Raw genomic sequence first — 12,998 nt, forward strand, 5'->3', positions numbered from 1 at the left:
ATCATACATAAGTACAATATCAAAAGCATGTTACCATAATTAGGTATCTTTTAAACCCAATCAATATGCAGTACAAACCTCTGCTCCCATTTGCAATTTATCAATTAATTCATGAATATTTGATCGGGTCGCACCAGCGGTAGTCGAACATTTTGGTGTTATGAAGTTTGTTGATTGCTGCTGGACAGGTATGTTTTTAATCACGTGATCAGAATTCTGTTGCTTACAAGCATTATTGGCAGCAATGCTTTCTCCAAGCCTTAAAAAGAAAAGAGAACTATTATTGTAAACACAAGAAATTCTTCTGATGCTAGAAATCTTGAACAACACACACAAAACACTGAAGGAATTCAGTAAGTCAGGCAGCATCAAGGGAGAGAAATAAATAATAATGATACCAGGTTTGAACAGCTTGTCATATGAAGAGCATTTGATGGCTGTGGGCCTATACTCACTGGAATTCAGAAGAATGAGGAGTGACCTAATTGAAACCTATCGAATGGTGAAAGCCCTTGATAGAGTGGATGTGGAGAGAATGTTTCCTATGGTGGGAGAGTCCAAGGCTAGAGGACACAGCCTCAGAATAGAGGGCTGTTCTCTTAGAACAGAGAGAGACAAGGAATTTCTTTAGCCAGAGAGTGGTGAATCTGTGCAATTCATTGCCACAGGCAGCTGTGGAGGCCTTCTCTGTATGTACAAACATATATTTAAGGCAGAGGTTGATAGATTCTTCGTTGGTCAGAGCATGAAGGAACACAGGGGGAAGGCAGGAGATTGGGGCTGAGAGGAAAAATGAATCAGTCACGATGAAATGGCACAGCAGGCTCATTCGGCCAAATGGACTAATTCTGCTCCTATCACTTATGGTCTTTCCAGTCTTCTCAGAACAGGCAAAGAAGGGGGCAGAAGCCGGAATAATAAGATTAAGGGGGGGGGAATGGAAGGAATACAAGCTGGCAGGTTATAGGTGGGACTAGGTGAAGCGGAAGATGGGTGGGTAGTGGAGTGGGATGAAATAAGCAGGGAGGGGAAAGGTGATAGAGGTCAAGGGCTGAAGGAGGAGGAATATAATCAAAGAGGAGTGGACCAAGGAAACTAGGGATTGAGGAAGGTGACCCAGAGGGAGGTGATGGATAGTTGAGAAGGGGTGAAAGGGTAACCATAATGGATGATGGATAAAGAGAGGAGAGAGGGGTGAGAAATTACTATGTTGGAAAAATCAATGTTCATGTCATCAGGTCGAGGCGACCCAGAAGGAATATATAGCATTGCTCCTCCAACAAATTAATTGAATCAAGAAGGTTTTACATTAATGTAATACCTACAGTATTGCAGACAGGTCATTATCGAGAACATATACTGTATAGCCAATCAGAATATGTCCAAGAATTGACACAGCCTAATTTTTGTAGATTTGTGACATACCAGAAAATTTACCATGTTAAATGCAAAAAATGACTGCAACATGATGAAAACAAATTACAGCAAATGATTAGCCCAACTTGCAATTATATTTGTGTATTATACTTTAATAAAAATTCTATTAATCAAAATGACTGAAACAACTCCTCACCCTAAATCACTTTTCAATTAATGAATCCCTTAAGCTATAAATCAAGAATTTCCTCCTTTTATCTCTCCCACAAATACAACAGGTGTTACAACAAAACTCTGAAAATCTGTTACCCAATGATTCAGAAATCCCATTGGTTCAGTTTGTAGGTTTGCAGATGATTTTTGCAAGCTCCCTTCCCAATCACCATGGCCCTGGTCCCTGCCCTCTCTTCTCACTCACAGGGGTCTAAATTACCAGGCTCCTTTCCCACTCATGAGGAACCCGTTACTGGGTTCCCTTTAAACTTAATCGGTTCGCAGGAAAATTTATCTTTGTACATTGTTGTGCAACATAAAAAGTCAATTTAAAGCGAATCAGTGCATTGATAGGAAGAGCATTGAAATACAAAAAATCTAGCAGATTGAAATCACTCAAGTCCTCAAACAGGTTATCAATTTTACTATATTTTTAAACGATGATGCTTGAGAATTGTGGTGCAATTCAGCAGGGGCACCATGGGAACAAAGGCAAGACAATGTAATTTAACTATGATACATGCACTCTTTTTAATCTTTGCTTTTAAAGAGGAACCAAAATTTTGTCCTACACTGTAAGCAATCACAAAAATAAAGTTTGATAGTTACAAGACATCATTAAAAGCAAAAATTACAGACTTTAAAAATAGACTCTCTCTTTCTGCTTCCAATCCTTCCATTTCTGGCCCTTTTCCATTCCTCACCCATCTTCATCCTCCTCCGACATACAGTCCCTCGACAGGGTTTTCCCGCTTCCAACTGCCATTCACCTCCCTTCTTATAGTTTGCATCATCACCTACCTTACTTTTCAGATGCAAGCACTAGCAGTCTTTGTGCTCCTACTCATCACTGTCCAGAACCTATCTTTACTTTCACCACACCCACCCCCTCCATCTGACTCACATCTTTTTTCTCTGCTTCCACAGATTACAGAAATAGTAGGGGACCGATGGTCTAGTGAGATGGAGGAACTGAGGGAAATACATGTTAGTAGGGAAGTGGTGTTAGGTAAATTGAAGGGATTAAAGGCAGATAAATCCCCAGGGCCAGATGGTCTGCATCCCAGCGTGCTTAAGGAAGCAGCCCAAGAAATAGTGGATGCATTAGTGATAATTTTTCAAAACTCTTTAGATTCTGGATTAGTTCCTGAGGATTAGAGGGTGGCTAATGTAACCCGCTTTTTAAAAAAGGAGTGAGAGAGAAACCTGGGAATTATAGACCGGTTAGCCTAACATCGGTGGTGGGGAAAATGCTAGAGTCAGTTATCAAAGATGTGATAACAGCACATTTGGAAAGCGGTGAAATCATCAGACAAAGTCAGCATGGATTTGTGAAAGGAAAATCATGTCTGACGAATCCTATAGAATTTTTTGAGGATGGGGTGAACCAGTGGATGTGGTATATTTGGATTTTCAAAAGGCTTTTGACAAGGTCCCACACAGGAGATTAGTGTGCAAACTTAAAGCTCACAGTATTGGGGGTAAGGTATTGATGTGGATAGAGAATTGGTTGGCAGACAGGAAGCAAAGAGTGGGAATAAACGAGACCTTTTCAGATTGGCAGGCAGTGACTACTGGGGTACCGCAAGGGTCAGTGCTGGGACCCCAGTTGTTTACAATATATATTAATGACTTAGACGAGGGAATTAAATGCAGCATCTCCAAGTTTGCGGATGACACGAAGCTGGGCGGCACTGTTAGCTGTGAGGAGGATGCTAAGAGGATGCAGGGTGACTTGGATAGGTTAGGTGAGTGGGCAAATTCATGGCAGATGCAATTTAATGTGGATAAATGTAAGGTTATCCACTTAGGTGGCAAGAACAGGAAAACAGATTATTATCTGAATGGTGGCTGATTAGGAAAAGGGGAGGTGCAACGAGACCTGAGTGTCATTATACACCAGTTATTGAAAGTGGGCATGCAGGTACAGCAGGCGGTGAAAAAGGCGAATGGTATGCTGGCATTCATAGCAAGAGGATTTGAGTACAGGAGCAGGGAGGTACTACTGCAGTTGTACAAGGCCTTGGTGAGACCACACCTGGAGTATTGTGTGCAGTTTTGGTCCCCTAATCTGAGGAAAGACATTCTTGCCATAGAGGGAGTACAAAGAAGGTTCATCAAATTGATTCCTGGGATGGCAGGACTTTCATATGATGAAAGATTGGATCGACTAGGCTTATAATCGCTGGAATTTAGAAGATTGAGGGGGGATCTTATTGAAACGTATAAAATTCTAAAGGGATTGGACAGGCTAGATGCAGGAAGATTGTTCCCGATGTTGAGGAAGTCCAGAACGAGGGGTCACAGTTTGAGGATAAAGGGGAGCCTTTTAGGACCGAGATGAGGAAAAACTTCTACACACAGAGAGTGGTGAATCTGTGGAATTCTCTGCCACGGGAAACAGTTGAGGCCAGTTCAGTGGCTATATTTAAGAGGGAGTTAGATATGGCCCTTGTGGCTAAAGGGATCAGGGGGTATGGACAGAAGGCAGGTACAGGATGATCATGATCATACTGAATGGCGGTGCAGGCTCGAAGGGCCGAATGGCCTACTCCTGCACCTATTTTCTATGTTTCTATCTATCTGCCTGTTTCCTAACTCTACCCTTCCCTATCATCAGCCGGTCATCCTCCCCTCTTTAGTTCACCTTGGGGTCTTGTACACCACTCCCCCCTCCCCTCTTTCAGTTTATTGTCATCTGACTGTACATATATACAACCAAGCAACGTTCCTTCAGAACACGGTGCATGCACAAAATATACATCATACACAGCACATAAAACAAAATAATACCACAAATAAGATAAAATATAATTCAAAGTGCATGTAGTGCACAGCACAGGTAAAATGTAAACAGTAAATATAGTAAACAGCTCACTACCCTGGTGATGAGACCTCAGTTGAGGCATTAGTCTCAGCCTGTGAGCAGAAGCTGTTACCCAGTCTGGGAGTCTTAGCCCTAATGCTCCTGTACTTTGGTTCTGATAGTAGTGCATCAAAGAGATTTTGAGATGCATGGTAGCAATCCTCAACAGAGCCTGGGGCCCTTCGTATACAATGCCCTTGGTAAATGTCACATATGGGGGTGGGGCGTAGAGCCCAGTGATCCTTTCGGCAATTTTTACTATCCTCTGTAGAGTCATGCAGTCTGATGCCTTGCAGCTTCCATACCACATAACAATGCAGCCAGACAAGATACTCTCAACTGTGCACCTGTATAAAGCTGTAAAAAGGAGGGGGAAGAGCTCTGCATGCCTCAATCTCCTTAGAAAGTATAGACTTTGTTGTATCTTCTTGACTAATAAGAAGGTGTTGGCTAGATCTAGGTTAGACCTTCCATAATGTGCACACCAAGGAACTTTCTGCTCTTAACTCTCTCCATGGCAGAACCTTTGATGCGCAATGGAGAGTGGTCGACCTGTGCCTTCCTGAAGTCCACAAGCAGCTCTTTTGTCTTGTCCACATTTAGACTCAGGTTGTTGTTCTCACAGTACCTGAAAACCTTCTCTCCTCTTCTCTGTATGCTGACTCCTCATTGCTGCTGATGAGGCCAATCACTGTGGTATCATTAGCGAACTTGATAATGCAGTTTGAACTGGATCTGGCAATGCTATCATGAGTCAGCATCATGAACAGCAACAGGCTAAGCACACAGCTTTGGAAGGCATGATGGAGCTTGAGATGTTGCTAGTAACTCTGGACTGACTAGGATCTTTCCATCGAGAAGTCCAAGATCCAATTACAGCGATGGGTGTTGAGTCCCAAAGAGGACAATTTACCGACCAGCTTCTGAGGGATGATTGTGTCAAAAGAGAAGCATCATTTTCTCCAGTCCCAAAGAAGGGTCCCAGTCCACAATGTCGACTGTACTCTTTTCCATAGGTGCTGCCTGGACTGCTGAGTTCCTCCAGCACTTTTTGTGGATTGCTTGGATTTTCAGAGTCTGTAGATTTTCTCTTGTTTGTGAGTTCCTCCATCAAACTATTTGTTGCTCAAAATACAAGTCTGCTTTTATTTACTGCAGGTGATATCATAGAAGTATTTGACTTGTTGAATACCATTCCTTGATCTATCTTAGATGCTTTAAGTGAAGCACGGAAACAACTACATTTCATTAGGAATTTGAGTAGATCTGGTATGTCTCCAAAGATTCTTGCAAATTTCTACAGATGTAACATGGAGAGCATTCTAACTGGCTGCATCACTGTCTGGTATTGGTGGGGGGGGGGGGTGTCCACTGCACATGATCGAAATAAGCTGCAGACCGATGTAGACTTAGTCAGCTCCATTATGGGCACCAGCCTCTCCCGCATCCAGGACATCTTCAAGGAGCGATGTCTCAAAATGGCAGCATCTATCATTAAAGACCCTGTCACCCAGGACATGTCCTCCTCTCATTGTTACCATGAGGTATACACTCGATGGTTTAGGAACAGCTTCTTCTCCTCTGCCGTCCAATTTCTGAATGGACATTGAACCTATGATCACTACCTCACTACTTTTTTGTTTCTCTTTTTGCAGTACTGATCTAACTTTAAAAAAAATATATATATACATACACACACACACACACACAGTATATATACCCATACTTCTCACTGAAATTTACAATTTTTATTATGTATTGCAAAGAACTGCTGCACATAACAACAAATTTCATAACATATGCCAGTGATATTAAGTCTGATTCTGATTAAACCTGACTGATTCTTTCACATTGACTCCAAGAACTAACATACTATATTTCATTCAAAGCAGTTACAATATTAATGCTCTATAAAGTGTAAAATTGTCATACAAGACAGTGATAATTCTAAACAACCAATAGTAAAAGTAAACCAGCACTTACATGACAGCAGGAAAATCAGGCAAAGGTGCTGCCTCAAACAGAATCTTTAACGCAAACTGTACATACTCTCTGTGCTCAGATGTCAATGCAAATGACAAAGCTGAAGTAAGTCGCTGGTCCTGGGGGAAGCATTAAAAAAAAATAAAAATTAATGAAGCCAATTCTTTGTTCAAACTTTGTAGTACAATTCATAATTTTCTTCTCTTCTCCCTAAAAGGTACAGAGGAGCTGGAAGGAATTCAACATAGTAACAGTTAAACAGCTAACAATTTTGAAGTATGTTTGTAATTCCTTAGGAAAATGATTACCATATGCAAAATAGGAGCTGAGGAAGATGAAAAGAGAATACATATATGGATACCTTTTAGATAAAAGAAATAACAGGGAAAAACAGGCATTTAGGTGAGTTACTTGAGAGACCACTGAGATCTGCTGCATTAAACATATTATTATGAGATACAGAACAGAAATAGTTTTAAAATATCATGTTTCTTTACAAAAAATACCAACGATATTCCAAATGAAATATTTTCTCTGAAAATATATAATTCAAAAGCAAGTTTCATCCTTCAGTGAATCTGACACATTAAAAAGGAAGTGCCAAGATTTTCTTCCCAGCTGCGATAGTAGATGTTCTACTGTTTTATAGTATCATCAATTAATGATAGGTATAATTGCAGCCATCCCAAAACAAGCACTGTGGTCAGCGTGAATTATTCCAATGCAGGTATGTGGGCATATTCCTCTCCTCTCCTGGAAGTACACTGGCTTAGGCCATATCACTTTCCAGGTACATACTTCAGTTAGGCTTCAAAATATATTTCTAAGATATGCCATTCATTTTTACTGTTGCAGATGCTATATGGGGTATTAGCTGCTTCTATTCAGGCATGCAGTTAGAACCAAACTATGGAGCTCAAGTACGTTTGATGGGCAACTCTATTACGAGTTTAGTCAGTGACAATTGCTGGAAAATCCCATTGAAACACTTGAGCTGAAACATCCATGTACAACTCACAAGAAAACTAAAGATCTCTCAACCAAGTAAGCAGGGAGAATGGATATCAAACACCCTTTGCTGTTAATCCTCTTGTATTCAGAAATATGTAGAAATATCTTAGGAAGCAACTATGCAAGATCAAAACCTTCTAGAAACCAGACAAAATCTCATTCCTTCAGTTTTTAATTATTGTTGAATATCAACAGAGAAAAATACTACGTTCAAGTTTAACTTTAAACTTTGTCTCCTTTGTCTCTAACAATACATTTGTTGTTGTTTACCTCTCCATTTTTTTTCCTGTAAGTACTTTGAGTTAAATATTCTAACTTATACTACTTCCATTTAGATTGATGAATTTTCACACTCAATTTAGCAAGCTGCTGTTGTTAAACAGGTCAGAGATCATCCAAGGATTCCTGATGACTCTCAGCTGCCATAATAAAATCTTTCATTCACAAAACATCTGGGCCAATATTCTACCACTTGCTAATAAATCACATTTTTCAAAGTGGTTCAAGAATTAACACATTAAATGCAATATCTTTATTAACCAAAATATAAATAAGTAGTAAGACCTCTTAGAAATACAAGTTTTAAACACACCATTAATTATTACCTGCAAAATCTTATAAAAGCTTGCTTCCATGTTCGGCACCAACTGTTTGACTCCACTCATAAGGGTAAGAGTCTTTAAGACAATATCTGTACCTATTTTACTTTTTAACATGTTGGAGAATGAAGAGAGAAATACAAGTTTGTAAAAATTATAACAATGTCAATTATAAGCTATTCTTGGGTTACAAGTGCTTATTTTACTTTTGCCATAAATGATGAACATAACAAATAAACACTATATGAAGCAATTTAGAAATTTAGAAAAATGAACCATAGAAATTAAATTTCTCTATTACATAAACAAATCCTTACCCATATGTTTATCCTTTTTTGAGAAAATTACTACCAAATCTGCTTTTCCCATCTTTTCAGACAGTACATTAAACTGTTTAATTTTTTTTGATTTTGTCGTGTCACTGCTAAATCATTTGTCAGCCACCTGAACTGGTATTCTTTGAACATCCATGCCACAGGAAACAAATTTCCTCTTTTTAATGTTCTAAAGCCAGTTAGGATTTGTGAACGTTTATTAAAAAAAATCCAAAGGTGCTCAGAATAAGCTCAAGGTAAATGGATAGTACCCCAAAAGAACTTAAAATTCAGAGGGCATACCAAAAATTTCATCTGAGGAGATGATTTGGACGAACTTCCAAGGAAGTCAGGAGGGGAGAGGCTTAGAAGGGGTTTCCAAATATGAAACCAAATACCCAAGGCAAATCAAACAGCGCACAAAGAAAATACTGTACTGTAGAAGTTTTTAATAATAGGACACAGAAGAGGCAAGATCACTTGGATGAGGATTTTAAATTCAATGCATTTAACAAAAACATTCCCTTCCAGTTAATGCTAGAACAAAATATATGAATCTCCTGCCACCAAAACAATTCTTTAAATTGCTGAATACCATTCTAAGGCTAGTTAATAAATGCTTGAAAAGATCCCACAAGAGTATTTTCTTGTTTTTTTTTAAGAAAAGGCAATCCAAATGCTTACCATAGTTCCACATCTGTTATATTGCTCCGATAGCCAACATCCATCCTATTGTATGTAAACTGATACTCCAGAATTGAAATACAATTTCTGGCACTGAGAACTTTAGCAATCTGCAATTTTGCTGTGTCATCTCCACAAAGCAGTAAATATAGTTAAGAAAAAATGCAAAGCACTTTTCGCTTCCTCCATCATTGAACATACCTGCTTTAATCTAAGATTAGCCCTCACTTAATTAGATCTCCTTTAGTCAAGTAAAAGTGTAAAGCACCAAAAGACTATTGCCACTTACTGGTATTTGCTAAATTATTCTATAGTTTTATCACAACTTCAAGGGACACATAAGGTGGTTCACCAGCTTTGGCTACATTTAATGACATTTGTGGGTGTACCTACACCTCAGAGACTGCAGTGACTTCAAGAAGGCAGCTCATCACCACCTTCGCAAGGACAACTAGGGATGGGCAATAAATGCTGGCAGCTGGCAATGCCCATATCCTGTAAATGAATTTTTGTTTTATAATAGCATAGGTTAAATTTCTCTACAGACAATGAAGTTACAGTGGCACATGCAAATTGTTATATCAGAGATTTCAATTCTTCTGGTAAGATGGTGGCACTCATATGCAGTGGCTTCTATGGAGTCAACCAAAGGCGTTATTTCCTTTTTAAAATGTATTTTTTACAAATGCAAGAGCCTCTTGGACATTAAAAACTTAAAGTACTGCAAGTTTACCCCATCAGCAAATTTCCTGTTGGCAAAGAAACTGAAGGAGCTAGACTTGGTGCGGATTGTGATGATACCTGCGATGGAGAGGCATCATTGTGTGAAGGAGTTGTGCAGTCATTTTAGTCACTTTTCTTGTGATCAGAAGACCCTGTTAGACATTGGTGGTGTGGAATGCTGCAAGTCCAATTCATTGGATTATTGGCAAATGGTGAGGGAGCTGCACGGCCTCAGTTGTAGCCTGCCCAGATGCAGGCAGCGGAATCAGGCACTCCACTGGAGTGCTGGAGGAAGCATGACTGTATTTTACTACTATCTTATATGTGCCTCATGCTGTGTATGACTGTTGGTATTGTGTTTTGCACCTTGGCCCTGGAGTGACTCTGTTTTGTCTGGCTGTATTCATGAGTATTCATGTGTGGTTGACTGACAATTAAACTTAAAACTTGAATTAAAAAAAAATTCTGGAAAACCTTCTTAGCTTCCAAAACACACAAGCCTTTATATTAATTTTGGAAATAGAAAACGAAAAAAAAAACATAAACTTTTATTTCTGTATACATAGATGTTCAATTGATTAGCGCTCTCAGCTCTCTTTTACAGGGTGAAAATACTAAACTGTAAATCTGCTCTGAAAAAATGTGAGGGAATATCACTCCATCAAGAAGAGAGTAAAGTTTTTTTTGCTGCTTTCAGATTGTATATTATTTAGCTCAGTTAGGGTGTTTTGTAAAAATATCCCCACATTCAAACACAGTATTAATCCAATTAACAAAGACAAACTTCAGTTACCTGAATAAAGTAAATTAATAGCTGTTCAGAATGTTTAATATTCTCAATACTCATGTTAACTTCAGTGCTTATGCTTTAGATTATCATGTCTAACCAAAAAGGATATCCAAAAGGACATCAAGTGCCTTTGCAATTCGCTCATATTTCTTTTTTAATAGAGCATCCTCTAAAGACTGGTCTGGAATCTTTAACTGCTCCAAGATAACAGGAAAAAGCAGCTCCATAAATGGCTCAACTGTGATCCAAAGGGTACAGTCAATTATTTCCTAATGAACGCAATAGAAAGTAACAGAATAAATTAAGGCTAAAACATTGTTTTGTTCCATGGCATTCATAGAACACAGAAAACCTACGGCACAATACAGGCCCTTCAGCCCACAATGCTGTGCCAAACATGTACTTACTTTAGAAATTACCTAGGTTACCCATAGCCTTCTATTTTACTAAGCTCGAGGTACCTATCCAGCAGTGTCTTAAAAGACCCTATCATATCCGCCTCTACCACTGTTGCCGGCAGCCCATTCCACGCACTCACCACACTCGGCATAGAAAATTTAACCTTGACATCTCCTCTGTACCTACTTCCAAGCACGTTAAAACTATGCCCTCTCATGTTAGCCATTTCAGCCCTAGAAAGAAGCCTGACTATCCGCATGATCAATGCCTCTCATCATCTTATACACCTCTGTCAGGTCACCTCTCATCCTCTGCCGTCCCAAGGAGAAAAGGCCGAGTTCACTCAACTTGTTCTCATAAGACATGCTCCCCAAACCAGGCAACATCCTTCAAAATCTCCTCTGCACCCTTTCTATAGTTTCCACATCCTTCCTGTAGTGAGGTGACCAGAACTGAGCACAGTACTCCAAGTGGGGTCTGACCAGCTAATGTTATATAGCTGTAACATCACCTCTCAGCTCTTAAGCTCAATCCCATGGTTGATGAAGCCCAATGCACCGTATGCCTTCTTAACCACAAAGTCAACATGCGCAGCAACTTTGAGTGTCCTATGGACTCGGACCCCATGATCCCTGATTCTCCACACTGCCAAGAGTCATACCATTAATACTATATACTGCCATCATATTTGACCTACCAAAATGAACCACCTCACTTATCTGGGCTGAACTCCATCTGCCACTTCTCAGCCCAGTCTTGCATCCTATCGATGCCCCCTGTAACCTCTGACAGCCCTCCACACTATCCACAACACCTCCAACCTTTGTGTCATCAGCAAGTTTACTAACCCATCCCTCCACTTCTTCATCCAGGTCATTTATAAAAATCACACAGAGAAGGGGTCCCAGATCTCTGAGCACACTACTGATCACCAACCACAATACAGAATACGACTCGTCTACAACCACTCTTTGCCTTCTGTGGGCAAGCCAATTCTGGATCCACAAAGCAAGGTCCCCTTGGATCCCATGCTTCCTTACTTTCTCAATAAGCCTTGCATGGGGTACCTTATCAAATGCCTTGCTGAAACTCATATACACTACATCTACTGCTCTACCTTTATCAACATGTCTAGTCATATCCTCAAAAAATTCAATCAGGCTCGTAAGGCAGGACCTACCTTTGACAAAGCCATGCTATGCTGACTATTCCTAATCATATTATGTCTCTCCAAATATACATAAATCCTGCCTCTCAGGATCTTTTCCATCAACTTACCAACCACTGAAGTATTCACTAGATAACTTTTCTGAAATCCCATTTATTTTCTCCACCTGGCCTCTGAAATTCCTCACCCGTGACTCTTAATCTTCACCTCTATCAGCACGATGCTAGGAGACACAGTTTATTTTATCACCATGAAGGCTGGGATGAATGTCGCCATTACACTGTTTCTTCCCCCTCTTCCTCTGTTTTTCTCCCTCACTATTCCCATCTACCTACCCCCATCTCTCTCACTTGGTCCCATACTCCACCGTCCTCTCAAATCAGATTCCATTACCTTCATCCCTTTGCTCCTTCACCTATCACCTCCCAGCTTCCGCTGCTACTTCCACTCTTCCCTCTTCCATCTGCCTAATACTCCTCCTCATCTATTGCTCGTTAACCCTTATTCCACCACTTCACCCATCTTTTTATAATGGCTATCTCTGTTCTATCTTTTGGTCCAGATGAAGGATGTCAACTCAAATGATTGGCTATCCAGTTTCCTCCATAAATGCTGCCTTACCAACTGAGTTCCTCAAGCATCTTGTGTAATGTCAAAGTCCTGCTATCGAATAATAACTGGACGCTCATTCTTGCTTTCCTCTCCACCCACTCACAAATTAAGAGAAACATTTGTTGACATTACAAGAAAGATATTAGCATGGAAAGAAGAATGGCTGACTGGCAGGAGGCAAGAATGGGAATTAAGGAGGATGTTTCAGTTGTCTGCCGGTGATCAGTGGTGTTCCACAGGGGTCTGTGATGGAAACACT

The 12,998-nt window shown here is 40.0% G+C and overlaps 1 protein-coding gene across 3 annotated transcripts in view; it reads right to left on the minus strand.

The window, feature by feature from the left end:
- The window catches only part of cip2a (cellular inhibitor of PP2A), a 122,609-nt gene that overhangs the window by 39,004 nt on the left and 70,607 nt on the right, over positions 1–12,998 (minus strand). For all 3 annotated transcript variants that reach the window (XM_072260238.1, XM_072260239.1, XM_072260240.1), the window contains 5 exons: positions 10,670–10,829; positions 9,048–9,189; positions 8,056–8,155; positions 6,440–6,558; positions 79–259 (listed from right to left, as the gene is read on the minus strand). In XM_072260238.1, coding sequence (XP_072116339.1) covers positions 79–259; positions 6,440–6,558; positions 8,056–8,155; positions 9,048–9,189; positions 10,670–10,829 — 702 coding nt within the window. The remainder of the gene's footprint in view (positions 1–78; positions 260–6,439; positions 6,559–8,055; positions 8,156–9,047; positions 9,190–10,669; positions 10,830–12,998) is intronic.

This window comes from Mobula birostris, chromosome 6, assembly GCF_030028105.1.
Source record: "Mobula birostris isolate sMobBir1 chromosome 6, sMobBir1.hap1, whole genome shotgun sequence".
Lineage (NCBI taxonomy): Eukaryota > Metazoa > Chordata > Chondrichthyes > Myliobatiformes > Myliobatidae > Mobula > Mobula birostris.